At 41.5% G+C, this 27,708-nt stretch overlaps 1 protein-coding gene across 12 annotated transcripts in view; it reads left to right on the forward strand.

Moving 5' to 3' along the window:
- The window catches only part of CADPS2 (calcium dependent secretion activator 2), an 852,012-nt gene that overhangs the window by 821,984 nt on the left and 2,320 nt on the right, over positions 1-27,708 (forward strand). For all 12 annotated transcript variants that reach the window (XM_077471987.1, XM_077471989.1, XM_077471994.1 and 9 more), the window contains one exon: positions 5,755-5,859. In XM_077471987.1, the coding sequence (XP_077328113.1) occupies positions 5,755-5,859 (105 nt within the window). The remainder of the gene's footprint in view (positions 1-5,754; positions 5,860-27,708) is intronic.

Consider the following 27,708-nt stretch of genomic DNA (forward strand, 5'->3'; position numbering starts at 1 on the left):
AATGCATGCCCTTACAGGAGCTTGATGTGCTATGAATAAGATACAAAACAATACCATTTTTTAAAGTGGTTTGGAACTGTCAAATACATGGCATGAGGACAAGATGAGTGCTGCTGTTCACACAGTATAGAATAAATTGCTCGATTTTCTGTACAGTGCCATTGTAAAACAGCTGCTAAACATTTAACCTTGTGCTTACAAAGTGGTAGAAATAGTCATTTTCTAGAAAACTCAATAGCTGTATGGATCTGAGATGCTTTACTTCAAGGTGCTCTAGAGATGGAAAACTTTCTGGCAGCAAAGCCAAAATAATGGTAGTTTATAAAAATTTAGGTTTTTATTTATTTGAATATGCTGTATATTTCATCACCATAGAGATTTAGAGAACGGAGAAACCTACATTTCTGTCCTTGCCGTTAAATTAATTTTGTTATATGGAAAACAGGGTGCACTGGCATAGTGTAGCGCATGTACTTATTGCATTATATACAGTTGTGCTCATAAGTTTACATACCCTGGCTGAATTTATTATTTCTTTGCCATTTTTCAGAGAATATGAAAGATAACACAAAAATATTTTTTTCACTCATGGTTAGTGTTTGGCTGAATCCATTTATTATCAATCAACTACCCAAATGATCCTGATCAAAAGTTTACATACCCTGGAATGTTTGGCCTTGGTACATACACAGAACATGGCATACACAGGTTAAAACGGTAATAAAAGTTAATTTCCCACATTTGTGGCTTTTTAAATCACAAATCGTGTCTGTGTATAAATAATCAATGAGTTTGTTAGCTCTCATGGAGCAGGCTAGACACTGAACCATGAGGAAAAAGAACAATCAAAAGACCTGCATAACAAGGTAATAAAACTTTACAAATATGGAAAAGGATATAAAAAGATGTCAAAAGCCTTGAATATTCCAGTCAGTACTGTTTAATCACTTATTAATAAGTGGAAAATGATGGGCTCTTTTGATACCAAGCCAAGGTCAAGTAGACCAAGAAAGATTGCAGCCACAACTGGTGGAAGAATTACTCAGAATACACAGAAAAACCCACAGGTAACCACAGGAGAAATGCAGGCTGTGCTCCAAAAAGATGGAGTGGTTTCTTTTAAGGAGCACAATTCAATGATACTTGAACAAAAAAGAGCTACATAGTTGAGCTGCCAGAAGGAAGCCTTTATTGCACCAATGCCACAAAAAAGGGAATGAGTCATGTCAAGGTGGTGTTGGGCATTTTCTAATCAGCCTTTTTTGTGGAACTTGTACAGTAAAGGGTTCTTTCTGTCAACTTGACCATGCAGCTCTTTTTTGTTCATGCATCATTGTATTGAGCGCCTTAAAAACAACCACATCATCTTTTTCCAGAGCAGCTTTTATTTCTCCTGAGGTTACCTGTGGGTTTTTCTTTGTATCCTGAACAGTTCCTGTGGCAGTTGTGTCTGAAATCTTTCTTGATCTACCTGACCTTGGCTTGGTATCAAGAGATAACCAAATTTTCCACTTCTTATTAAGTGATTGAGCATTACTGATTGGCATAGTCAAGGCTTTGGATATCTTTTTATTTCCTTTTCCATCTTTGTAAAGTTTCATTACCTTGTTACGCAGGTATTTTGACTGTTCTTTTCTACCTCCTCGTGGCTCAGTGTCTAGCCTGCTTAGTGCATCCATGTGAGAGCTAACAAACTCATTGACTATACACAGACACTAATTGTGATTTAAAAAGCCACCAATGTGGGCAATTAACCTTTTATTACCATTTTAACCTGTGTGTGCCACCTGTGCCTGTACCAAGGCCAAACATTCCAGGGTATGTAAACTTTTGATCAGGGTCATTTGTTTTTGTTGTCATTATGATTTAAAAAGAGTAAACACAGTTGATTGATAATAAATGGCTTCAGCCAAACACTAACCACGAGTGAAAAATGTTTTTGTTATTCATATTCTGTGAAAAATGGGCAAGAGTATATAGACTTATGAGCACAACTGTATTTGCATTTACAAAGATAGAGATATTCTAACTTTTCAGGAGTAGATTCTATGAGCTTGTCCACATGTGACCAGCTGCGGGGCTTACACACTGCACCAGAATCCTAAATAACTATCAAGCAATTCATTCCAACTCAAAGTGTACAGTGTGCCCATTTACAGTATGTGGCAGTGCATTTTGGGGGACTGTTTCTTTCCCTAAGGTGACAGCCACCTGCAGGTGAGAGCCCCTTCATCTGCACTTGCTAAAGCCACTTAGAAGCCAATACAGCTGTTCATGTTTGTGAGTGAAATATATTATTTTTATTTTACCATTTTATTTAACAGTTAGGAGTTCAGATTTAATATTTTTAGATATATGTAAATTATGTTCGCTGAAGCTAATTAAGCTTATTAATGTATTTTACTTTTTAAAAAACGGACTCATAGTTTGTAATTAGATAAGAAGGCTCTGCTTCTTGCCTTGAAGTGCTGCATGATAGTTGTGCCTACTGCTCTTTCTCAGATTGCAAGCCTGTACATCTGTTGAATTTTTGAAAACAAAGATTTTTGTATGTTACTGAAGTCTTGAATAGCTGTAATGCAAGGAGGCAGAGTGATTGTAATGTTTAAAACAACGATGAACAAAAGCACAAGCAGTTTACAAATGTTAAAATCACATCATAAATTATTTTAAAATAAAAACTACAGTAATAATTCAAAGTATATGTTCACTGGAATATACTTTCCTTTTAAGAGACACAAATTCCTGTTGAGACTCCCTATGAAGAGGTCAGCAAGTGTTGATCTCACTAAAAGTAATCTCTTGTGATTAACAGGATAACATCCTTTGTTTTTTGTACTGTGTGTAAAAAAAAATATGCTTTTATCAGTGCTTGTATAGCTTTGTAAAATGTGAAATATATAGGATCATTGTACCATAATATCTTTACCGTGTTGCTGAATGTATTTTGTTATAAGCGGTGAATGTGTTGCCTTTTTATTAATATTCAACAAATACATTATCTGAACGTTTACAGTTTAGGATTCCATGAATAGCCTAGAACCCACTTTTGCCTTGATTCATGGCAGTAAAGAGAAGTTCAGACACCTGTTAAAGGACAAAGAACATAAAAGAATGAAAAATTTGTTTCACTTTACCTTGTATATAAAATCCAAACTGAGTCTTGCAAGCGACCCTTTACCGAATATATTAGTATATTCAAGGTGGATGTGAGAATCCTCCCCTCAGCTGCCAGAATGCACTAACCAGCACCATAGCTGATTGGCAGAATGCGGTAATCAAACATAAATGTTACCACTTTCTGCTCGAGAGGAGTTGATCACTAGGTTGAGTACTCTTGAGCGGGAACAACCCTAGATGAAACCAAATTCAGCTCATCCCTGCTGAACTGGCCACATTTCATTCTGTGGCCCGCTTAACAGGATGATGGACCTCCAAGAAGACAGGGCTATATTTGGATATCAACTGCGCAGACGAACTAACAAGAGAAACGGAGATGGTTTTCTGCTTCACTAATATCTTTCACCTTCTTCACCCTTCAGTTCTTTCGGTAAATTTGGCCATAAAAGTCTAGCCGTGATCAAAAAAAATTTAGCAAATGGTTTGAACATTTTAAGGCTTGGTACTGCCCCCCCCCCCCCCCCCGTACCTTGCTGCCCTAGGCACAAGCCATTTGAGTAAATACATTTGTGTATTGGAGACCTTCTTGAAAGGTACTTCTTGGCACACCTTTCCACCTCTTGTACATACTTGAGCAGCCCCTATTGCTCAGTGTCAGACACAGAACTGCTGGAGAGTTCTAGGAGTTGTCGAGAGCACGGAGTTGGCAGATGCCATCACACAAACTCCATGGTATGCACTTCCAAGGTCTTACCATGAGAACAACATTTTAGAGTCTTCTGCAATACCTTCACTTCTGTTTATCTTTGTTTCTCCAAACTAGAACTGCTGAGGGCAATGCAATATCCTCGGGGCATCCTTATTACCTCAGATTTTTCTTGCAGAGTCATTTAATTTCCACTACATTTGTAGGTTAGTCTTTTCTCCCTGCGATTAAATATTCCACAGGATGTGGGTGGGGTAAGGTCCTTCAGGACCAAAAGTATAGTTGCATGTTAACAAAGGAAAACAAAGCATACTGGCCAGATTAATTTCTGCTTTTCCACATAACTGTTATAAACACATTTCAATCTTTTATAGGAAGATAATTATTAAATGAGTTCTATGGTCACAGTATACACTTGTTTTTAACATCAGTATTGTATCAGAATCTTTTTGACAATCCAATATAAGCTTGCATGAAAAATATTGTGGGTGCTGCCTATCTGCTGCCCATCTCTTTGCACAACTTCCTGGATTCCATGCATTCCCTTCTCTTCTGCTCATTTCTATTGCGCTTTAGTTTAAATTTCTGAGGACTACATACCACATGATACATTGCTGCCTGCATTCAAAGATTCCTGTTCTCCCTCTGCATCCTGGAACTCTTCCTCTCAGAATCTGTGTAGTTAAGTCGGGCTCTGTGAAATGTAATACACAGCAGTGTCTACTGGCAGGCATAGTGAATATGAACACCGAATTCAAGGATGTAAAGGTTTACAAATTTCAAGATCATTCAGATTAATAGATGTAGGCAGGAAATAATTGAAATTCAATATGGAATTTAATATATGAATTAATATTTTGACCTGAGTTGCGTTTAAGATCTCTGTTGCACTAAAATCTTACTAATCTTACTCATGGTCACTTGTAACCCCCTCACATTTTTGTAAATATTTTATTATATCTTTTCATGTGACAACACTGAAGAAATGACACTTTGCTGCAATGTAAAGTAGTGAGTGTACAACTTGTATAATAGTGTAAATGTGCTGTTCCCTCAAAATAACTCACACACACAGCCATTAATGTTTAAACCGCTGGCAACAAAAGTGAGTATACCCCTAAGTCAAAATGTCCAAATTTGGCCCAATTAGCCATCTTCCCTCCCCGATGTCATGTGACTCGTTAGTGTAACAAGGTCTCAGGTGTGTTAAATTTGGTGTTATTGCTCTCACTCTCTCATACTGGTCACTGGAAGTTCAACATAGCATCTCATGGCAAAGAACTCTCTGAGTATCTGAGTATACTTTAACTTTTCTTTTACAAGGGGTCCATACATACAATACTGTATTAACCAGCTGATCATTTTCAGGTGAAACAAGTGTTCAGCTGTATTTATTTATTTTATTTTATTTTTTTGGATGATTCCTTTTTTACATTGATATTCTGGTGTTAGACATTTTTGGTCACTGTCCTCCTTGATTCCATTACAATAACATGACGGTCCAGGTGAAATAATAATGCATATTAGAATAACAATGATTAAAATGGGGGTTTCAGACAATGGCTGTATATCTAAATGCCTGATGTGTGAATATGTATTGCCACAACTGTAGAATTTCTGAAATTTACATTTTAATATTGGTGGGTTAACAAATGCTGACTGCAAAGTGCAAAATATAATTTTTTTATGAATATTACAACTTGAAAGCAGAACAGTTAGTGCTAATTCACATAAAGAACAGTCCAGGTCAGCTTGTTTGGTTTCCTGACAAAACATACCGTTATTTTATGAAGAAATTATAGTATTATTAACTTCAAGTGTTGGCTTGTCATCATTTCAAAGTGTTTCATTAGCACTCATTACATTATCAGTTCAATTAATACTGCAGGGCCTTTTTTTATCTTTTTTTTTTTTTTTTTTTTTTACAGCAATGGTACAGTAAATCAGTGAAAGTCATGTGTGTGTGGCTGGCTGACAGATTAGACCTTCAACTGCATGTGTACCAGTTAAAGACCATCATCAAGATTGTAAAGGTGAGCCATTCTATTGTAGTATCTAGTTATTACATACAACAAACATTATTTCAACAGTTTTTTTATGCTTTTCTGTTTTTGTTGCATATTTTTCTATACAGTGTGTATATATATATATATATATATATATATATATATATATATATATATATATATATATTATCTCACAAAAGTGATTTAAATCGAAATTTGTACACAATTTATATCTCATTGTAAAAGAGACATATTGGGATTGATTTGCTAAAGAGTTAATTAGAGAGGAGCTCCAGGCTCCCCCCCAAAAAAATTAAGTCAGCAGCTAGGAATACTGTAGCTGCTGACTTTTAATATAAGAATACTTACCTGTCCAGGGATCCAGCGATGTCCTCACCCTAACGGTGTCTTTAATCAGGTTTAGGTACAGGCGCCGGTATAGCAAGTAAGGAAAAAGGGAAGTGAAGCCTTGCAGCTTCGCTGCTGGTTTCCTACTGTGCATATGTGAGCCACGCTATGCCTTGTGAATGGTCCTGTAGCCTTCTGGAACCTGTGACGTGCCCCAGAAGACTGCTGGGGAAGGAGAGGGAGGCCGGACTTTCATCTCGGCTCGCTGTGCCCACTCCTATCTTCCCCCAAAAAAGTACACACACACACACACACACACACACACACACACACACACACACACATATATATATATATATATATATATATATATATATATATATATATATATATATATATATATATATATATATATATATACATACACACACAGTATCTCACAAAAACGTGAGCACACCCCTCGCGTTTTTGTAAATATTTTATTATATCTTTTCATGTGACAACACTGAAGAAATTACACTTTGCTACAATGTAAATTAGTGAGTGTACAGCTTATATAACAGTGTAAATTTGCTGTCCCCTCCAAAATAACTCAACACACAGCCATTAATGTCTAAACCACTGGCAACAAAAGTGAGTACACCCCTAAGTGCAAATGTCCAAATTGGGCCCTTCAGCCCTTTTCCCTCCCCGATGTCATGTGACTCGTTAGTGTTACAAGGTCTCAGGTGTCAATGGGGAGCAGGTGTGTTAAATTTGGTGTTATCGCTCTCACTCTTTTACTGGTCACTGGAAGTTCAACATGGCAGCTCATGGCAAAGAACTCTCTGAGGATCTGAAAAAAAGAATTGTTGCTCTACATCAAGATGGCCTAGGCTATAAGAAGATTTCCAAGACCCTGAAACTGAGCTGCAGCATGGTGGCCAAGCCCATACAGCAGTTTAACAGGACAGGTTCCACTCAAAACAGGCCTCGCCATGGTCGACCGAAGAAGTCGAGTGCACGTGCTCAGCATCAAATCCAGAGATTGTCTTTGGGAAGTAGACGTATGAGTGCTGCCATCATTGCTGCAGAGATTCAAGAGGTGGGGGGTCAGCCTGTCGGTGCTCAGACCATACACTGCACACTGTATCAAATTGGTCTGCATCACTGTCATTCCAGAAGGAAGCCTCTTCTAAAGATGATGCACAAGAAAGTCCGCAAACAGTTTGCTGACTAAGGACATGGATTACTGGAACCATGTCCTGTGATCTGATGAGTCCAAGATAAACCTATTTGGTTCAGGTGGTGTCAAGCATGTGTGGTGGCAACCAGGTAAGGAGTACAAAGGCAAGTGTGTCATGCCTACAGTCAAACATGGCGGTGAGAGTATCATGGTCTGGGGTTGCATGAGTGCTGCCAGCACTGGGGGAGCTACAGTTCATTGAGGGAACATGAATGCCAACATGTACTGTGATATACTGAAGCAGAGCATGATCCCCTCCCTTTGGAGACAACATGATAATGACCCCAAGCACACCTCCAAGATGACCACTGCCTTACTATAGAAGCTGAGGGTAAAGGTGATGGACTGGCCAGACTTGTCTCAAGACCTAAACCCAATTGATCATCTGTGAGGCATCCTCAAATGGAAGGTGGATGAGCGCAAAGTTTCTAACATCCACCAGCTCTGTGATGTCACCATGGAGTGGAAGAGGATGCCAGTGGCAATCTGTGAAGCTCCGGGGAACTCCATGCCCAAGAGGGTTAAGGCAGTGCTGTAAAATAATGGTGGCCACACAAAATATTGACACTTTGGGCCCAATTTGTACATTTTCACTTGGGGGTGTACTTACTTTTGTTGCCAGCGGTTTAGACGTTAATGGCTGTGTTGAGTTATTTTGAGGGGACAGCAAATTCACACTGTTATACGAGCTGTACACTCACTACTTTACATTGTAGCAAATTGTCATTCCTTCAGTGTTGTCACAACAAAAGATATAAAATAAAATATTTACAAAAATGTGATGAGTGTACTCACTTTTGTGCGATACTGTATATTTTACAGAATACATAAATTCACTCTTATCAGTGCCTGCTCGTTTACTACTAAAGTCTCAAAATGATGGTAATGCACAAATGGTTTGACACACTGTACTTTTTTTAATAATTTAGAAGAAATTAATATATTTACATTTGCAACCTAACTAAGCCGTATTTTTCTTTCCTCTAGTCCACCATATTCACTCTATCGTTTATCATATCTCCTTCCATTCTCCTCCTCTTCCCTCCTCCTTCCTCTTACTTTCCCTTCCTCTTGCTTTCCCTTCCTCTTTCCCTTTTCCTATCTCCTCCCTAGTCAAGTGGATACCCCATCTCTTTTAACCAAGGTCTCCATATTTTCTCAAACCCACTGAGGTTTCCCCTTTGTATATATACTGTCTTCTCCTTCCACAATAATTCGCTAGTCATTTGAGTCCATTCACTCAATAAGGGAGCTTTCTCAGATTGCCATCTCTGTGCTATTCATTTTCGTGCTTGGAACAGACAACGTATAACTGCCAATGTGGTGTTCCTCTGTTCTCCCGGGGTCCTCCTATATCCCAGTATACAAAATTTAGGGTCTAAGTCCAGTTTCGTCCCAAAGATCTTATTTATGGTTTTGACAACTCCCTCCCAGTAACGGAACAGCTTTGGGCACCTCCATACCATATGTATAAGGTCTCCATAGCCTTGGCACCTAGGACAGTTAGCGTCTACTCTCCTTCCAAACAAAAACAACCTCTTAGGGGTATAATAAGTCCTATGTACCAGCATCAGATGTGACACTTTTTGTGACGGGGAGACTGATATCAGTGACCCCAGCTCCATTATCCTTCTCCACTGTTCCTCTGATATTTCCCCTATATCCTCCTCCCATCTTCTCTTCTTTTTAGAAGAGTCGGGGTCTATATCAGAGCCATTACATAATTGGTCATACATATTAGATATGAAACCCCTGGCCTTGTCAATTTTAGTTATCTTTTGGGGTAAAAGGGTTTTATCCCACTCGGGTTTCTGTGTACCAAACTGGACTGCCAGAGCATGCCAGATCTGTAGGTATCTCTAAAATGTCTGTTGTGGTATATTATATTCTTTTTTTAAATCTGAAAATGTCTTCAGGGTTCTATCATCATATAGTTGAATCAATCTAGTTATACCCTTACTCTCCCATGTCTTAATTTTCCCAATTAGTAATACTTCTTGTGTTCTTCAAGTTTATATACTCGAGTATACTCTTCTTGTTGTCTTCAAGTTTTTATTATCCCACAAAGGTGTGTATCCTGATATCCCTGTACATCCCATCAGTACTTTTGCTAGTCTCCATACCTTACACATCATATTTGTTATAGGGTTCTTATACTGAATTGACTCTGCCTCTAGCGCCTCCACCATTGATCCGTGGGGTGTTCCTGTTAGCATTATTCTCCCACTTGGGTTACCCCCCCTCCCCGGGGTCACAACCCACCAGATGCTGCAGCTGCGCCGCCAGGTAATAATTCCTAGGGTGGGGTACCGCCAATCCCCCTCTTTTGGTAGCTGTAACGTCAGGAGCCGGATCCTCGCCTGGCCCTTTTTCCAAATCAGTTCCCGAAAGAGAGTTTCAAATTTTTTGAACCACTTTTTACATATCCAGACCGGGGGAAATTATGCAAGGCATATAACAATTGTGGCATCCATATCATCTTGATCAAACTACACCGGCCTGCCACCGATAAGGGAAGCCAGCTCCAAACATCACAGCTCCTTTTAAATTTATTCAATAATGGAATTATATTTTTATTGATGTACTGGCATCTACCACCTCCATTTGTGGCATCCCCAGCGCAGTCACAGTATCTGGAGGGTCAACCCAAAGCAACTCTGACTTCTCCCAATTTATTACTAGTCCTGAAAATCTACCAACATTTTCCACTAATTTTATTACCTTTCTAAGAGATTGACCAGTGTCTCCTAAAAAAGGAGAACATCGTCCGCATATAGTGTGATTCTCTCCTCCCCGCCCCCTTTCCTTTGAAACCCTGTTATCTCAGGGTCTGACCTGATTGCGGTTGCCAACAGCTCCATTGCAAGTACAAAGAGTAGGGGAGAGAGTGGGCATCCCTGCCTTGTCCCTCTGCTCAGTTCTATTTTTTTCAGAGTGTTCCTTATTAATTCTTACTTTTGCACTAGGGGCTTTATACATCAGTTTGATCCAACCAATAAAAAAAGGTCAAAAACCATATTTTCCCAAAACTGCCCATAAGTACTCCCACTCTAAGCTGTCAAAGGCCTTAGCCATATCTACGGATAAGATAGCTCTTGGTTCCCTATTTACCGCCGGCATCTGGATATTTAGGAATGCTCTTCTAATATTCATACTAGTAGATCGTCCCTCAATAAATGCTGTCTGATCTGGGTGTACGAGTTTAACAATTTTATTTAACCTATTTGATAGTACCTTAGCTAGAATTTTGACATCTGTGCAAAGGAGTGATATCGGCCTATATGAGGCTACATCCAAAGGGTCTTTTCCTTCTTTTTGGTATCACAATAATAGTCGCCTCCATCATAGAGGCTGGCAGCGCCCCCTCAAGCATCGCCTCCCTCAGGGTCCTGAGCAGCTCTGGGAGTAGGATTTCACTGTATTGTTTATATGTCTCCACCGGAAGACCATCTGGTCCTGGGGATTTTTGGGCGGCCATCCCAGCCACAGCCTGCTGTAATTCATATAGGGTTATGGGGGTCTCCAGGTCCTCCCTCTCCTCTTGAGTGAGGATTGGAAGCTTCACACTCTCCAAGAAGGCACACATATCCCCCTCCACTCCCTGTCCTTGTGACCTATATAATTCCCTATAAAAGGCTCCAAAAATATCTCCTTCCCACATGACGAAACCGTACTTTTCATATTCCTAATCATTGGGATAACAAATGGAGGTGAATTGGTTTTCACCAATTGAGCTAACATTCTTCCTACCCCCTCTCCTTCTGCAAAAGAACGCTGCTTATGGAACAGCAGCCTATTTTCCTCCCTTTTTATTATTGCTATTTTGTACCCCTGTTGTTTATTTAACCATATTTTCTGTTTCTCAGGTGTTGGATTCTTAACAAAATTATTCTCTGCCTCTATCACTTCCTTCCTCATACTTTCCTCCCATCTCCTAGATTTTTGTTTATTTTTTGACACCTGCTGAATCAAGATACCTCGGGTGAATGCTTTTAGGGTGTCCCAAATTATATTAGTTGAGGCAGTATCTATATTAAACATTATAAACTGTTTTAATTTTTTTGGAACTTCTACATTTTTTATTAGTTCAAGCCAAAATGGACTTATTCTCCAACCCCCCTGTGATCTTTCCCTCCCCAGACTCCCCCAGTGAAACGTTCAAAAGTGAATGGTCCGATACCCCTCTAGGCATATACTATATTTCTCACACTTTGTAGTGCTTCCACATTGCCGAGAGCCATGTCTATTCTGGACAAAGTGAAGTGAGATCCTGAAAAACAGGAGTATTGCTTAGCATTAATATTCCTCTCTCTCCACATGTCCAGTAATCCCACTTCCTTCAAAAAATGACTTAGCCTTGTTGCTCCCGTTTCCCCAGACTGGACTCTAGAGGGAAATCTATTGGCTCCGGTGTCCAGTACTTCATTAAAATCTCCCATTATTATAACTGGCACCTCTTCCTTGTCTGCCATAAAATCCATAAATCTATACACCACCTCCATTTTAAACAGGGGTAGTATATAGATATACGTAGTGCCTACCCTCCAGAACACAATACAGAAAAATGTAACGACCCAATTCATCAAAAGAAAATAAAACCGCGCTGAGACCCCAAAAAAAAGGGGAAATTTCTTTCCTACTTATCAAGCAAGAAAAAAATATCAAGCGAGAAAAGAATATTTTTCTCAGATAAATATCCAAGAAATTAATCTTAAAGATAAATACAAATAGTCAAAAAAAAAAGGAATAATCAAAAAAATTTACAAATGAATATTCACAGGATATAAGGCTGCTGCTCCACTGTGGGATACACACACATAAACATAGATAAAAAATAAAATAAAATATAAAAAAATAGAGCTGCGCCAAATAATATGAATCAGTAAACTATACAACTATAAAGAAAAGTCTATGGAAACTTTATGTTGTTCAAAGAAGGAAGACTATCGCACCACAGTGATTCCACACTTCCTTATCGCTATAGTGCCCCACCACCGACAAAAAAGTGCGCTTACCAGACGGTAAAAGCACAAGGAGCGTTTAGAGTACCAAGCCACCGACAGCTCCTCGCCTTCACAAAACACTTCGTCTCTCAGGAAAGAACGATCCATACACTGAAGCCGCTCCACATTCTCATTAGTAACCTAGTTTCACGTTCTATATCTATCTGCGATCAGAGAGTTGTGGCTGTAATCGCTGAAGATTCCGCTGTGGGGCGCTCCCAATTCATCGATGCTGGCCTGTCTGCAGGAGAAACTCACTCCTGTTCCTATCATCACGCTCACCCCCCCCCCCCCCCCCCCCAGAATAGGATGTATAAGTAGAATGATACTGGTTTTGATACCTCCTATTCTTAAGTTGGGGCACAGTCGATTTTCTCAAGTGTGTCCCCTGCAGGCAGGCTAGCCCAATCCAATGTCTCTTCAACAAAGAAAAGACTATCGTTCTTTTAATCGGGTTACCCAAGCCTCTTACATTCCAAGAGGCAATGTTAAGCATTTTATCCTGTATTATCTAAATGTAAAAGAATTGAAATAATATAAGAAAGGACAAGAACATAAGCAGTGAGGGCAATAAGAAAGACAACCTTATAGTGCACTATTACACCCACGTTCAACCCACTTCCACTTAATTTACCAATGATTCTGTTTACTTGTGCATTATACTTTAACCTCCATATACACATCACCATTTTAGTGTTATCTACCTTCTGAACTATTTTTTTTTTGTGTAACAAACATATTATCTTTAACCTTAATCAACTTATGAAAATTTGCATAAACTATTTCTTTATCCCCTTTACCCTCCCTCTCCAACCACCAGGTTCTACCACCCCCACCCCTCCTTTCTCTCCCAACCCTCCACCTGCCTAAGTGTTCCCTAAGGGGATTTAACGTGGCCATCTCACACACTTCTCTTCCACCCCTCCTTTCACCCAAATTTCCAATCTCATTGCACTCTCCCCAAAAAAGAAAAAAACAGACAATAATAAAAATAAGGTGAAAAAAACCCACTCTTTTTCCTCACCTCTGTGTCTATAATATTTTCACTTCCTGTGTTTCTAAATACTTTAACCCCCTTCTCCCCTCTCTCCTCTTGCCCTCCCCTCTATCCTCCTTCTGCCACCTTTCCTCCCTTTCTATCTCCTTAATGCATTGATAGTAACCCCTTATTAGCTTCCAGCCATGTTGTCGCATCAGCCGGAGAGTCAAACGTCTGAGTACCACCCAGCGTTGCTACACGCAGCCGTGCGGGGTATCAAAGTGCATATGTCACCTTATACAACCGTAAAGTCTGTTTGATTTCCAAGAACTCGGCTCTGCGTCTTTGCAGATCAGGCGAATAATCCGGGTACAGAGAGATCTTTGCGCTATCATAAATGATGTTGCCCATCTCTCTTGCTTTACGCATCAATGTCATCTTATCATTATAGTTAAAGAATTTGAACAGCAATGGTCTGGGATGACCCCCAGGGGTGGGGCTCTAAAAGGCACTCGGTGAGCTCGTTCTATTGAGAAAAAAAGATGAGAAGCTGTCCTTTCCAAATAATTCTATAAGCCATGTCTCCAAGAATTTAATAGGGTTGGGACCTTCACTTTTCTCAGGTAATCCGATCATCCTGACATTGTCCCTTCGAAGTCTATTTTCTATTTCGTCCATCTTGGAAGTTTGATAGGTCAATTGTTTTCTCATACTTTTAACCTCTTGGTGCAGTGGGTGTAAATCATCTTCTAAACATTGGTGTTTTCAATGTTAGAACTCTGAAGAATATTTTGGTTGTAGGATTTTGACTTTGAATTTCCTAAAAACAGTTTCAATGAAAACGCATGTGTTAAAATACATAATTGTGAATCTAGCCTTTGTTTCTGTAAATAACATTCTTTGTAGCTCGTTCTCAAAACAATTGATTTAGACTCTAAAGCCTCATACACACTAGTAGGTTTTTTTTATCGTTCAGCCCTAAAAAAAAAAACTGACAGCTCAGGAGGAGGCGCTGTAATAACTACCCAGCGTTAGTACAGCGATCTCACCTGCTGTTGAGTTCTGACAAGGGGGACTTTTTTAGTCATACCCCTTTGACAGAACCAACTCCAGTACACAGGGGCTGAATGCCAGCCGGTTTCTATTGAACCAGCCTATGCCGTCCGGAATTCAGCCTTTGCATACTTGACTTTAGGCTAGGTTCACACTTGTGTAGATGAGTGCAGGAGTCGCACCTGTCCCGTACCTGCAACTATCTGCAAAACCACATTGCTCTTTTACAGACGAGTGTGGCTGGCATTCATTCTTAATGGCACCTTCACGCATTTAAACATGCAGCGTATTTGCGGGTATGGGAAATCGCATGGTGCAAAAGCGCCATCCAATTTCCCAGCTGTTGCAGTTTTAAAAAGGTGAAGGTGGAGGGAGAGTTTCCTGCAGGTACAGAAGCCCATTGAAATGAATGGGCTGCTGTGCCTGTGCAAAAACCACCAATCTTTCCTTCTCAGTAAAACCAGCATGGAAAACCAGCATTACTCTTGGTTCTTTTTTTCCTCACCTACTTTAGATTCTGCTGCTAGATTCAGTGCCTTTTTTACATTACCATTCCCTGCCCTGCTGGACCCTAAACTATCAGAGTTCACAACCTTTTCATTAAATTAGGGGGTCCTTTTCTTGGCTATTATTTTTTTCAGACACGGGTATATAGAATTTAACTGTATATGCTTATTTATTAACTATTTATATTTTCCTTTATTCTACTTTACTTTTAGGGACCTTGACACTTATGCTAGTTATACACTATACGAAAATTTGGCAGAAACCATTTTCGAAAAACGGACATTCGGCCATGAAAGCAAACAATAGTGCCATCATGTAATGACCGATAAATCATTCAGTGGACATAAATGAATCCATTTTTTGTTCGTTTTTTTTACATAAACCTAGTGCAAACAGTTTGGACAGGAAACACATTAACCTTTCAATTTATCATTCGTTCGACAGAAAATTTCCAAACTTGTCCTTTTTTCAGCTCAAAAATGTCCCAGCGATTATCAATTTTGTGCCCATTAACTGGCCGAATGACTGAATTTCGGATGATTTTTCGTACAGTGTATGGCCAGCTCTAGTCTCCTGTCTCAGGGTAAAAGGTCAGTAAAGGTAAGTATCCAGCACAGCATAATCCTCAAAAGGCCTTAATCGTAGCAAAGTTGCACAAGGCACGACAATTGTCTTTACACCCAGTGTACACACCTTAAGCCCTATACACACTAGTTTTTCTTTTCTTTCATTCAACCCAATGTACTGTCTATCCGATGTTCGCACATCGATCTCCCCATCTGTTCTATTGTGTTTTGACAGGGGGGTGGAGCTGGTCAGCAGAAGACCTTTCTTGTCATGCCCCTTTAACAGAAGCTGGCCGACTCCAGTATGTCAGCCTGTTTCTATTACACCGGCCGATACCCACCCCCCCCCCCCCCCCAACATTCGGCCTGTATGTGCTAGGCTTTATTCTGCGCTCTTAATGTGGTTAAAAAAGCCATGTGTCCATTAGAAGTAGAATCCATATTCAGATTATCTTCCAGGAACCCACAGATCCCTGGGTACTGGGGAGCCGCAAGGGTCTACTATATCACCATTGCAAAATCTGGGAGATAGCGAGACAGAGACTTAATGCCCCAAATACACATTCTCACACACCACTTTGGGACAACCCAGGCTTGGGAGAAGTATTAACTGTACCGGATCACACCCTGTGGCTTGATAAGGGGGTGACTATATTGTCTGATGTCTACCAGGGAACGGCCATCAAATCATTTCAACAACTAAACGAGGAGTTTGGCTTGCCCAACTCCATGCACTTCCGCTTTCTTCAGCTCCGTCATGCTCTCCAGGCCCAATTTTCTCATAACTCCCCCAACCTAGAAATAATGGATGTTACGGGTATACTACTGGGACAGGAACCCTGGAAACTTATCTCTATCTTTTATAGTCTCTACCTTCGCCCCACTGTGGTGTCCATAGCAGATAAATTGAAGGAGAGGTGGGTCGGGGATGTGGGGGAGCTGGAGGATGAGGAATGGGAGGATGCCCTGGGGGCTGTTAAAAAGGTCTCCACCAGGCTCTCGGACCATCTCACGCAACTGTTTATCCTTCATAGAACTTGTCTGGCTAAATACAAACTTGATCAGAATCTGTTGTGCCCTAGATGTGACAGCCCCTCCAGTACCTTTTTCCACCTCTTATGGTCATGCCCAATAATACAGGGTTTCTGGTCTCATATTGTAAAGTTTATACATTACGAGATGGGTTCCCCGTTAACCTTATGCCCTAAACAATGTGTATTGGGTATATTTCCAGACCCTGACTTGGACAAATTTCACAAAATATTCTTACAAGAATCTTTATTCCTGGCCAGATTGCTCATAGCAAGAGCGTGGCTGAGACCAGCGCCCCCAACTATCCGGGAGTGGACTAGGGCAGTCAATAGTGTTTTGCCGTATAAAAAGGAGATTTATGCCCACAGGGGTTCCCGGCCAAATATGGAAAGATCTGGGATGCTTGGCTGGAGAATGCGGCCACCTGCGATAAGATCCCTGTCTGACCCTGTCGCCCTTGCTTAGTAGTGGCCACCCCCCAGGTATAACAGAATTACCATTGCCTGGCTCCTGGTTCTCTGAGCTACATAGCGCATAATCTATGTTGACTGTAATTATTGCTGGTTAATACTGCTCTGATGGTATACTTTGTGATGTATGTGATGCCTGCTATGAGATTGCTGTTAATATTTTGCTCAACCGTACCAGTGCTGATATTAGTTACCTTGTAAAAAAACATTTTTTTTTGTTTTTGCTCTTCAAATAAAGACCGAGTTATTTGGAAGAAGTAGAATCCATATAAAATGTAAGAAAGTGGACTGGCATAAAGATCCAAAGGTCCCTTGCAGCTCCTGATGAAAGATCTGGGATGGATCTCATGTAAAGAGGCACAGGAACAGGGCACATGAGTTAGTAGGCTCAATGTGGCAATAGTGTTTATTTTGACCTGTGGGAAAAGCAGTGGGGCCAGTCGTACAAGCAGGAAACTTCATTTCTGTGGGGAGTTCTGTACACATACAGTACTGAGCCTTCATGGTATGCCAAGCATTGTTTGAAAAGTTTGATCTTTGGAGCAGGTTGCAGCAGGAGCAGTGTGTGTGTGTATAGATGGTCTGGCCCTACAGACAGGCACTCGGACCAGGCTGATGATACCTGAGGAGAAATATTCAGTATGTGCTGAAGCAGGTTATACTTACCTGAATGAGCGAGTTTGGGGTGGAGGAACTTTACTGGCCTGTGCAGGGTCCTGTCATCCACCCAATGGAACATCTTTGAATTAGAGCAGAGACTGCGAGCCAGGCCTTCTTGTCCATATCAGTGCCTGACCTCACAAATACCCTTCTGGAGGAATAGTCAAACATTCTCATAGACACGCTCCTAAACCTTGTAGACAGCCTTGTCAAAGAGTTGAAGCTGCTATAGCTGCAAAGGGTGGGCCAACTCAATATTGAACTCTACGGACTAAGCCTGGGATGCCATTAAAGTTTTTATGTGTGTAAAGGCAGGCGTCCCAATACCTTTGGTAATATAAGGTATCATTGATGCCAATAATTAAACATTTCAAGTGCATGAGCAGTGCATTCCCATCTGTCTGCACTGCTAGACATAGGAGTCTAGGTTTCTTTAGTAAAAGAATATGAACCCATGCAACAAAGCAGCATACTTAGAAAGTCCACTGACGGCCCATTTACAAAAGTGTGTTGTAGTGTGCATTATTGTGCGCTGCAATAACAAGTGTTGTATGCATTAAAGGATGCACACACATTTATTTGTAATAACACCCTATTGTGCCTACACCCACCAATGCACATACAACAGAAAACCATCTGTATTACTTTAAGGTATGTTGGGAAAAAATAACCCTGATACATTTCTGGAGCTCTGGGCTCCTTACCCAAACACCTTGCTATGGGGGCATTTGTGCGTGCTCGCTCCTGAGTCCTGCTCTCTGTCCATTGAAACACAGAAAAGGACTCAGCCCTACCCCCCCACTCCCTCCTCTAATGTTGCTCTTACAGGGAGTGCTGATCAGTGACAGTGTCATTAGGCAGAATGGGGAGATGCTTGTTTACATCAGCATCTCCCCGTTCTTCCTCACCGTGAGATGATCACGGGTATGCAATCACGGTCACAAAGCTTACGGCGGGCGCACGGGCACCCGCAACCCACCTCTTAAAGGGCAACGTACAGGTACGTTAATCTGCCTGTATGTGCCCTTCTGCCACAGTATAGCTGCGTGAGGTGGTCGGGAAGCGGATAAATACAAAAGGTAACTGTTCTACTACTAGACATTGGAGACATTTAATGCCCACGTAAATCATAGACCCTGGAAATATGAAAGATATCACAGATGGAAGTTTTGTTATTTATCAAAAGAAAAAAATTAAACAAATTGTTGCTGAAAAGTTTTAGCAGAGGTCAACATTTACTTTAACTGTGAAAATGTATAAATAGGAAATAGAAAGACGGCAAAATGTTCTCTTCATTTTTAAACCAAAGATACAAATTTTTTTTTGTTTTTTGTTTTTTATCATACTGAGAAAACACCTGTGTATAGTCTCTCATTCCAAATTTCAGATCAATAAGATATTCTGTAGGATTCGCTTTCACACATATTTTTACAGCTATATAAATGAGTAATAATTTGAACAATAGTTAAAAAGCTAATCATTTAGAATAAAATATACCATCTTTAAAGGGGAAACGTGTAAGAAAATGTTTTAATTATTAGAAATGATTGCCTGTCCTTTTTTAGCATGGATGAGGACTTCTTCCCTATTTTGTGTCAGTTTCCTTAACCTCCCACGCGGTATGATTATTTCAGATTTTAGGTGCAGAAAGCGGTACAATTATTTTGAATGAAGATTTGGCGTTTTATATTGTAGCCCTGTAATTCTTAGGAATAACTCGCTTAAATCTGTCCAAACCAGAGTCTAGCAGACATCCCGGGTATGATAGAGTTTGAAAAAGGAAATCGTAATATAAATAACTATATATAATTATACCAAATAATATAATAAAAAATATTCAATAATGTAATCAAATCAAAAACACTGAAATTTGCTCAGTTGTAGAATTGTCACTGTCATTACTTTTCAGTATTTGATAATGAATTTCCCCACAAATCACTATCGCTCAATTCTGCAAGTGATTCTAATTTATTATCGCTGTTTTCTAGCTGGTCTAAAACCTCTTTTGATGTAAAGGGACAGCTTTGGTGGCTATGGACAATCTCCAGTTTCCAGGCAGAAAGAACAGTTTTTATAATATAAAACTGCATGCAGGACACTGGAGAAGCCACTAGGGACAAAGGGGTTTGTGAAATAATTACATACAGCAATGTAATCTGTAAGACTACATTATAATGTATGTATAGTGTGTGTTTTACTTTTTGAATTTGGCGCCGTTCTCCATCCCCGTGCATCGCAGCGCTCGCAGGGAACGGATCCCGGAGATGTGATACATCGAGCGGAGGACGAGCCGCTTGCTGTGTGGGGAGACATCGCTGGATCCAGGGGACAAGGTAAGCATACTCATCCTGGATCCTGCCATGCGATCCAGAGTCTGCCTTGGGGTTACCGCTAATGGTACTGAATTTTCACCCCGAGCCAGACTCGGGAATACCGTCAGGGGGGTTAAAAAAAAAGTGTTCCTTAAAGTGTATGGCCCCTTTCACACTACCGATCCATTCAGATCCGCCTGTCAGTTTTTCAGGCGGACCTGAACGGATGCTCCATAGAGCTCTATGGAGCTTCGGATGTCCGACCCGCTCCGATCCGAAAAAGTATGACAGAGTAAAAACCTATTTTTCCATCCGTCATCGGATCAGGTGACGACGGACACTGCGGTCCATCGTCACCCGATCTCCCATAGGGGAGAGCGGCGCTGTGACAGGTCCATCCCTGCGCAGTGTGCAGAGATGGACCTGTCATCTTTCTGCTCAGCGGAGATCGCTCCGGCAATCCCCGCTGAGCAAGCGGATACCCACGGGGTGGATCACCACTGATCCGCCCCGAGTGAAAGGACCCTATATGATATTTCAAAATTCCTCAAGATGTTAGATTATTACTGCAAATATTCCTGATGGCATCATTAAAAAGCTCAGAGGAATACCGACACTAAATACATTGTGGATCACCATTGACATTGGAAGAGAGACCATTTCTGGCTTTCCCTCTATGAATGGGCTGCTAGATATCAGTATGTCAAGAAACCGTATGGAATCCCTTTTGTACACAGTTAAAGCGGAGGTCCACCCTAAAGTGGACCTTCCGCTCATTGGAATCCTCCCCCCCCCCTCCGGCGCCACAATTGGCACCTTTCAGGGGGGAGGGGGTGCAGGTACCTGTACAGTACAGGTATCTGCACCCACTTCCGGCGTAGATTCTGCAGAAGGTACGCCCCTTTCCGCAGAATCTACGCCCCTTTCCGAAAGTCCCTCGCTGCCTGCTGGGAAACACACGGATCCCAGAGACAGCGGGGAGCATCCTTATTGCGCAGCGCGACTCGCGCATGCGCAGTAGGGAACCGGGAAATGAAGCCGAAAGGCTCCACTTCCTGATTCCCATACCCAAGATGGCGGCGGCAGCACCCAAGAGACGATCAAGAGATCGACTTTGGGTGCCGACATCGCGGGCGCGCTGGGCGAGTAAGTGTCATTATTTTAAAAGTCAGCAGCTGCAGTATTTGTAGCTGCTGGCTTTTAAAAAAAAAAAAACGGCGGAACTCCCGGCGGACTCCCGCTTTAAGGATTTTTCTGGCATATAGTCCAGAGGATGGTTAAACAATTTAACCAAACAGGTGCTAATGATTAACCACTTCAGCTCCAGAAGGTTTGCCCCCCCCCCCTCCTATTTTTTTTTCCTTTGTCTATTTTTGATTATAGTGCAATTTTGAAGAAAATAAAGCTTTTTTTGTACTTTCTGCTATAAAACATACCCAATAAACTAAAATAAACGAATGTATTCATCAATTTAGGCTAATATTTATTCTGCTATGTATTTTTGGTAAAAAAAATACAGTGAACAGTGCTATAAAATATGCACGGTCACTGTACCAATGACTCTGGCAGGTAAGAGGTTAACATCAGGGGGCAATCAAAGGGTTAAGTGTGTTCCTAGGGAGTGCTTGCTGACTGAGGGGAGGTAAAGATCCATGTTCCTACTTAGCAGAAACACAGGGTCAGTACATTTCCCTCTCGCAGAATGGTGGTCTGTCTTGTTTACATAGGAAGAACGCCGTTCTGCCTGTCTCCTGAGCGGTCGGTGGGTTCCAGTGGACATCGCATCCAATCGGAGTGGGTAGCCGGCAGAACGTGCATGACCCAGACCTGAAAGTGTCAGATCACATATTAGGTACGTGATCTGGCACAGAGCGGCCGCCCTGCTGCAGTTTATGTGAGTGGGGCAGTCTGCAAGTGGTTAACAAGATAAAATGGACAGAATCAGATTTGTAGGAAGAATGAAAATGGATTGGGAAATGCTAACAAAGTCGCCAAAGACCTTCAATGTAAAAAAAAAAAAATCATATACAATAATAAGACTTGGTGCAGTAGCAAGATACAGGATGTATAAACTAAGTCCCTCATAGGCATACATTATTATTATTGTACATGATTTATATAGCGCCAACAGTTTACGCAGCGCTTTATGATAAAAAGGGTAACAGTACAATATCAACACAGATGGAATAGGAGGGCCCTGCTCGTGAAGCTTACAATCTAAAGGGAGGCGGCGGTGGTACAAATGGTAATGAGGGTAAAGAGAATTTCAGAGGATCGGAGAGTCTTTGGAGAAATCCCTAGGTGAGCATGAGAGGAGGTAACAAGGGAGCTAGAGTGTAGGAGGTACTGGGGGGGATCAGAGAGGACAATTTGGGCGATATCTGCAGATGAGATTGGTGATGTAGCTGGAGGCGATGTTGTCAATGGCCTTATATGTTGTGGTTAGCATTTTGAATTTTATAAAATGGGGTAGCCAGTGGAGAGATTGGCAGAGAGGGGCAGCAGTCACAGATTAGTAAAATGTATTATTCTAGCAGCAGCATTCATAATAGACTGAAAGGGGGATAGTAGGGTGTTTCATTTTTCCAAAGATGTGATTTTCATATGACTTTGCTTACTCCCCGAGTCTCAGTGATGTAAGGCATATATGCCAAATTTCAAGAAGATTGGATAATATTTAGGGGTTGCACACATTGATCACTTTTATCAAAGCAAAGTCTGTGGGCTTCACTTGATAAGAAGTCATATACAACAATGCTGGATGAAGAAAATCCCGTTCAAGGCTTTCTAGAAGAAAACGATTGAAAATGGTTAACTACATCCAAAATATCCTAAAAGACGGAAGTCATCCAAGAGGAGACTACAAAGAGTTATTACAACTCTCACTCCTGTACCTAGGAGGTTGGTCTAAAAACAACTTCGGTTTCAGGATCCCAGGGCCATTGCATCAAGCACGGTAGATGGCAAAGGCAATATGTGCACTTAAAATTGTCCTCTTCACTAAATCGTTGAATATTCCTCGAGGACAATTGGAAGGAATGGCTTTTTTGGATGAACGTATTACTCAGGCTGTTGAGGAAAATATGACTAAAAATTTAGAAACCAAACCTGCAAAGAAAAAGGAAGTGAGATGATTAGAGGGTAAAAACATGTTTTTTTAGGGAAAAGACCTGAGCCATTTCGTTACTAATAAAACAGACGTTCATTGAATTGTTTGGGATCCAAGACGTGACAGAATACAAGGGATTAATTTGTTCAAAGTTGATTAATATAACACATGTTTTGCCATAATGCCATTTGTCATAATACCTATTAATCTTAGTGTATAGTTTTAATAGTATTTTAAGTTTGTGATTTCTAGTTTTCCCAATAAAAAGTAATTGACTATGAAAAATCAGATCAAAGTGTGCAACCTCTAAATATTATCCAATCTTCTTGAAATTTAGCATATATATCTTTTACATCACTCGGGCGTAAGCAAAAGTTTTACAGTTCACTTCTTTCCATTAGAAAATGAAATCCCCTAGGGGATAGCCTGTGTAAAGTTAGGCCGATGAGGATGAAGTTGCAGTACTCAAGGTGGAAAATAACCAAGGAGTAAATAAGTTGTTTTGTGGTGTCATTAGGAAGGGGCCAATTCTGGAGATGTTGCGGAGGTTAAGGCGGCAAGATTTAGCCAGTGCTTGAAAGTTGGGGCTAAAGGAGAGGTCAGAGTCTAGGATTACTCCCAGCACCCTGGCATGTGTGGAGGAACCAATGGTTGTGCTGTTAATCTCAATGGTAAAGTCATAGGGAGGGGGATCAGGAAGAGGAGATATTACAAGCTCAGTTTGAGGAAGTGGTGTGACATCCATATTGTTGTCCCTCAGTAAGTTTGTGATATCTGTTGAGATTCAGGTGCTGAGTTGAGTGAAGGGGTTGATCTGGGTGTCTTCAGCATAGAAGTGGTATTTGAAGCGATGAGAAGTTATCAGCAGGCCCAGGGAAGAGGTAGAGAGAGAGAATAAGAGAGGCCCAAGGACAGATAAGAGGAGCGGTGGAGATGTTGTATGTGTCGCTGAACGTGAGCTGAGATGGGGAGGAGAACAAGGAAAGAGCAGAGTCACGGAGGCCAAGGGAGTAGAGTTTGAGTAGGAGTGGGTGGTCAACTGTGTCAAAGGCAGCAGAAAGGTCTAAGAGTATGAGTATGGAGTACTGGCCATTGGTTTTAGCAGTTGGAAGGTTGTTGGTGAATTTTTGGTAGGGCAGTTTCAGTGCAGTGTTGTGGACGGAAGCCGGACTGTAGGGGGCTCAGTGAGGTAGCAACTCATACGGTTGTGGACAAGGCATTCAAGAAGCTTGGAGGCAAATGGGAGCAGGGAAATGGGTCATAAGCTATTCAACAGGTGGGGTCCAGTGAGGGTTTTTAAGTATACTTTATGGTAGCCAATGCATGTTTGTAAGGAGAGAAAAAGGTGCCGGAAAAGAGGGAGAGGTTGAAGATGTGGATTGGATGGTTTAGGTTAGAGCAGGATGGTGAGGGGACAGGGTCCAGGGACAGGTGGTTGGGTGGGCTGTGGAAAGGAGTTTGGCAACTTCTTCAGAGCTAACAGGATTGAAATAGGAAAGTGTTGTGTGGTGTTGGACTTGGAGTGTTGGTTGGTGGAGGAAGCTGGACGCTGTATATCTCATCACAAATTGTTTTGGAAGTGATTGGCAATCTCCTGGGCAGTAAGGAAGTTGGTGGGTGGAGGCAGTGGGAGTTGGCTGTGTATTTCGAGACTTCTTGAGACGAGGCCTGGTTCTGTGTATGGAGAGGGGGCAAGTGTGTCCAGGGAGGATAACAGTATGTTGTAGACCAATGTAGCCAGGTCTGGGCAGGACAGGGATGTGATTTTATCATAAAGGCAATCAGTAGTAGAATGAAGAAGGGAAGGGTTGAGGTGGCGAAGGTTCCTGCGGGTAACTGTTTGCAGGTTGGCGGCATGGGAGGTATCAGACAGGGAGAGTGTGAAACTGATGAGGTTGTGATCGGAGATAGGAAAGTGGGTGTTATAGAGGTTGCAGGGAGTGCAGAGGTGGGAGGATACGAGGTCAAGAGTGTTGCCATTGGAGTGAGTTGTGGTTTGTGTCCATTATGTTAGGTTGAAGGAGGAGGTTAAATTGAGTAGTTAAGAAGTGGGCTGAGGTGTTAGCATTGATTGGAATGTTAGTCTCCAAGGATGATGGCAGGTACTTCACAGGAGAGAAAGTAGGGTAGCCATGCAGAGAAGTCATCAAGAAAATGTGCCACAGGGCCAGGGGGCCGGTAAATTACTGCAACCCTCAGACAAACTGGAGAAAAAAGATGAATGCAGTGCACTTCAGTAGAAGAGAGGGAGGTGTAGGAAGAACTTGGAAGGTGCTTTTTGGGGAGAGGAGAAGTCAAACTCCACCTCCTTTTCTTCCAATGAAGTGAGTCAAGAGGAAGCCACCATGGGAGAGGGCAGCTGGAGAGGCAGTGTCAGATTTCTGGAGCCAGGTTTCAGTAATGGAAAGGAGATTGAGGAAGTTGGAGAGGAAAAGGTAATTGACAGAAGCAAGTTTGTTAGAGACAGAGCTGGCATTCCAGAGGGCACACACAAGGGGTGTCTGACTCTTGTAATCGGGGGGAAATTGAGGTAAGAGAATGGGAGTTACAGCTACTGTCAAAGAAGATAGGCTGCCAGTTCTGGGGGTAAGAGTTAGCTGAAGGAGGGTCAGGCTTTGGAGCATTATCCCCAGACATTAGGAGTAGTAGGAGGGTGAGGGCAGTAAAGTGGGAGTGGGATCTATAATGAGGGCAGGTGCTGCAGTGAAGTGGAAGTGGTGGCATTGTGTGGGCTCTGAATGAGCAATAATAGTGAGAGGGCAAAAGTGAGGGGGATATGTACAGGTTGTGGGGTGGAGAAGGGAGGTAAAGAAATGAGAGTTTGAGGCGAAGGGGCGTTACTGCAAAGAAGATGATTAGTATGAGCATGTTGGAGGACAGAGAGAGGGGAAAAGAAGTCTGAAGAATTTTAAGGAATACTGGTGTAACACAGTATATTGCCATCTAATCTCTTCTGAAACAGACATCATGCTAACTTTCCTTTTCAATTAGAAAAAGTTCAGTGGTATTATCTGAACAAACTTGGCAAAAAACAATAGGACACAGGTACTGCCATCTACAGTCAGTCTGGCCAGAAATGGTCTTCATGGAAGACATGCGGCTAAAAAGCCATATAAGCACCTCTGCTATGCATAAAAACACAAGAACTGGTAAGCAGAAAAATGGCAGCAGGCTTCCTGGATTGAGGAGTCCAAATTGATGTTTAGCTGTAACAAAAGTAAGTTTTTTCATCATAGCCCTGCAGAGCTGTACAATGAGTGTGTGCAAAAAACAGTGAAGAATGGTGCAGGTTTCTTGCAGATGTGGGGCTGCAAGAAAATGACCCCAAACATACAGCCAAAGACATAAATAATCATCTTCACTGAAAAAAACATGGCGTCCTGGAATAGATAGTATAACCTCTCAAAGAGCCCTTATCTCAACATCACGGAGTCTTCTGGGAGTACATGAACACAGTGAAGCAACTGAGACAACCCTAATCAACAGGAGGACTGTGGATAGTTCTCCTAGATGTTTAGAACAACCTACAGTGCCTTGCGAAAGTATTCGGCCCCCTTGAACTTTTCAACCTTTTGCCACATTTCAGGCTTCAAACATAAAGATATAACATTTTTATTTTTTGTGAAGAATCACCAACAAGTGGGACACAATTGTGAAGTGGAACGAAATCTATTGGATTTTTTAAACTTTAACTAATAAAAAAATGAAAAGTGGGGGTGCAAAATTATTCGGCCCCCTTGCATTAATACTTTGTAGAGCCACCTTTTGCTGCCATTACAGCTGCGAGTCGCTTGGGGTATGTCTCTATCAGTTTTGCACATTGAGAGACTGAAATTCTTGCCCATTCTTCCTTGCAAAACAGCTCGAGCTCAGTGAGGTTGGATGGAGAGCGTTTGTGAACAGCAGTTTTCAGCTCTTTCCACAGATTCTCGATTGGATTCAGGTCTGGACTTTGACTTGGCCATTCTAACACCTGGATACGTTTATTTGTGAACCATTCCTTTGTAGATTTTGCTGTATGTTTGGGATCATTGTCTTGTTGGAAGATAAATCTCCGTCCCAGTTTCAGGTCTTTTGCAGACTCCAACAGGTTTTCATCCAGAATGGTCCTGTATTTGGCTGCATCCATCTTCCCCTCAATTTTAACCATCTTCCCTGTCCCTGCTGAAGAAAAGCAGGCCCAAACCATGATGCTGCCACCACCATGTTTGACAGTGGGGATGGTGTGTTGAGGGTGATGAGCTGTGTTGCTTTTACGCCAAACATATCGTTTTGCATTGTGGGCAAAAAGTTTGATTTTGGTTTCATCTGACCAGAGCACCTTCTTCCACATGTTTGGTGTGTCTCCCAGGTGGCTTGTGGCAAACTTTAGACGAGACTTTTTATGGATATCTTTGAGAAATGGCTTTCTTCTTGCCACTCTTCCATAAAGGCCAGATTTGTGCAGTGTACGACTGATTGTTGTCCTATGGACAGACTCTTCCCACCTCAGCTGTAGTTCTCTGCAGTTCATCCAGAGTGATCATGGGCCTCTTGGCTGCATCTCTGATCAGTCTTCTCCTTGTCTGAGCTGAAAGTTTAGAGGGACGGCCAGGTCTTGGTAGATTTGCAG

Source organism: Lithobates pipiens, unplaced genomic scaffold (genome assembly GCF_037356315.1).
Source record: "Lithobates pipiens isolate NorthernLeopardFrog02 unplaced genomic scaffold, aLitPip1_a1.2 Scaffold_8, whole genome shotgun sequence".
Lineage (NCBI taxonomy): Eukaryota > Metazoa > Chordata > Amphibia > Anura > Ranidae > Lithobates > Lithobates pipiens.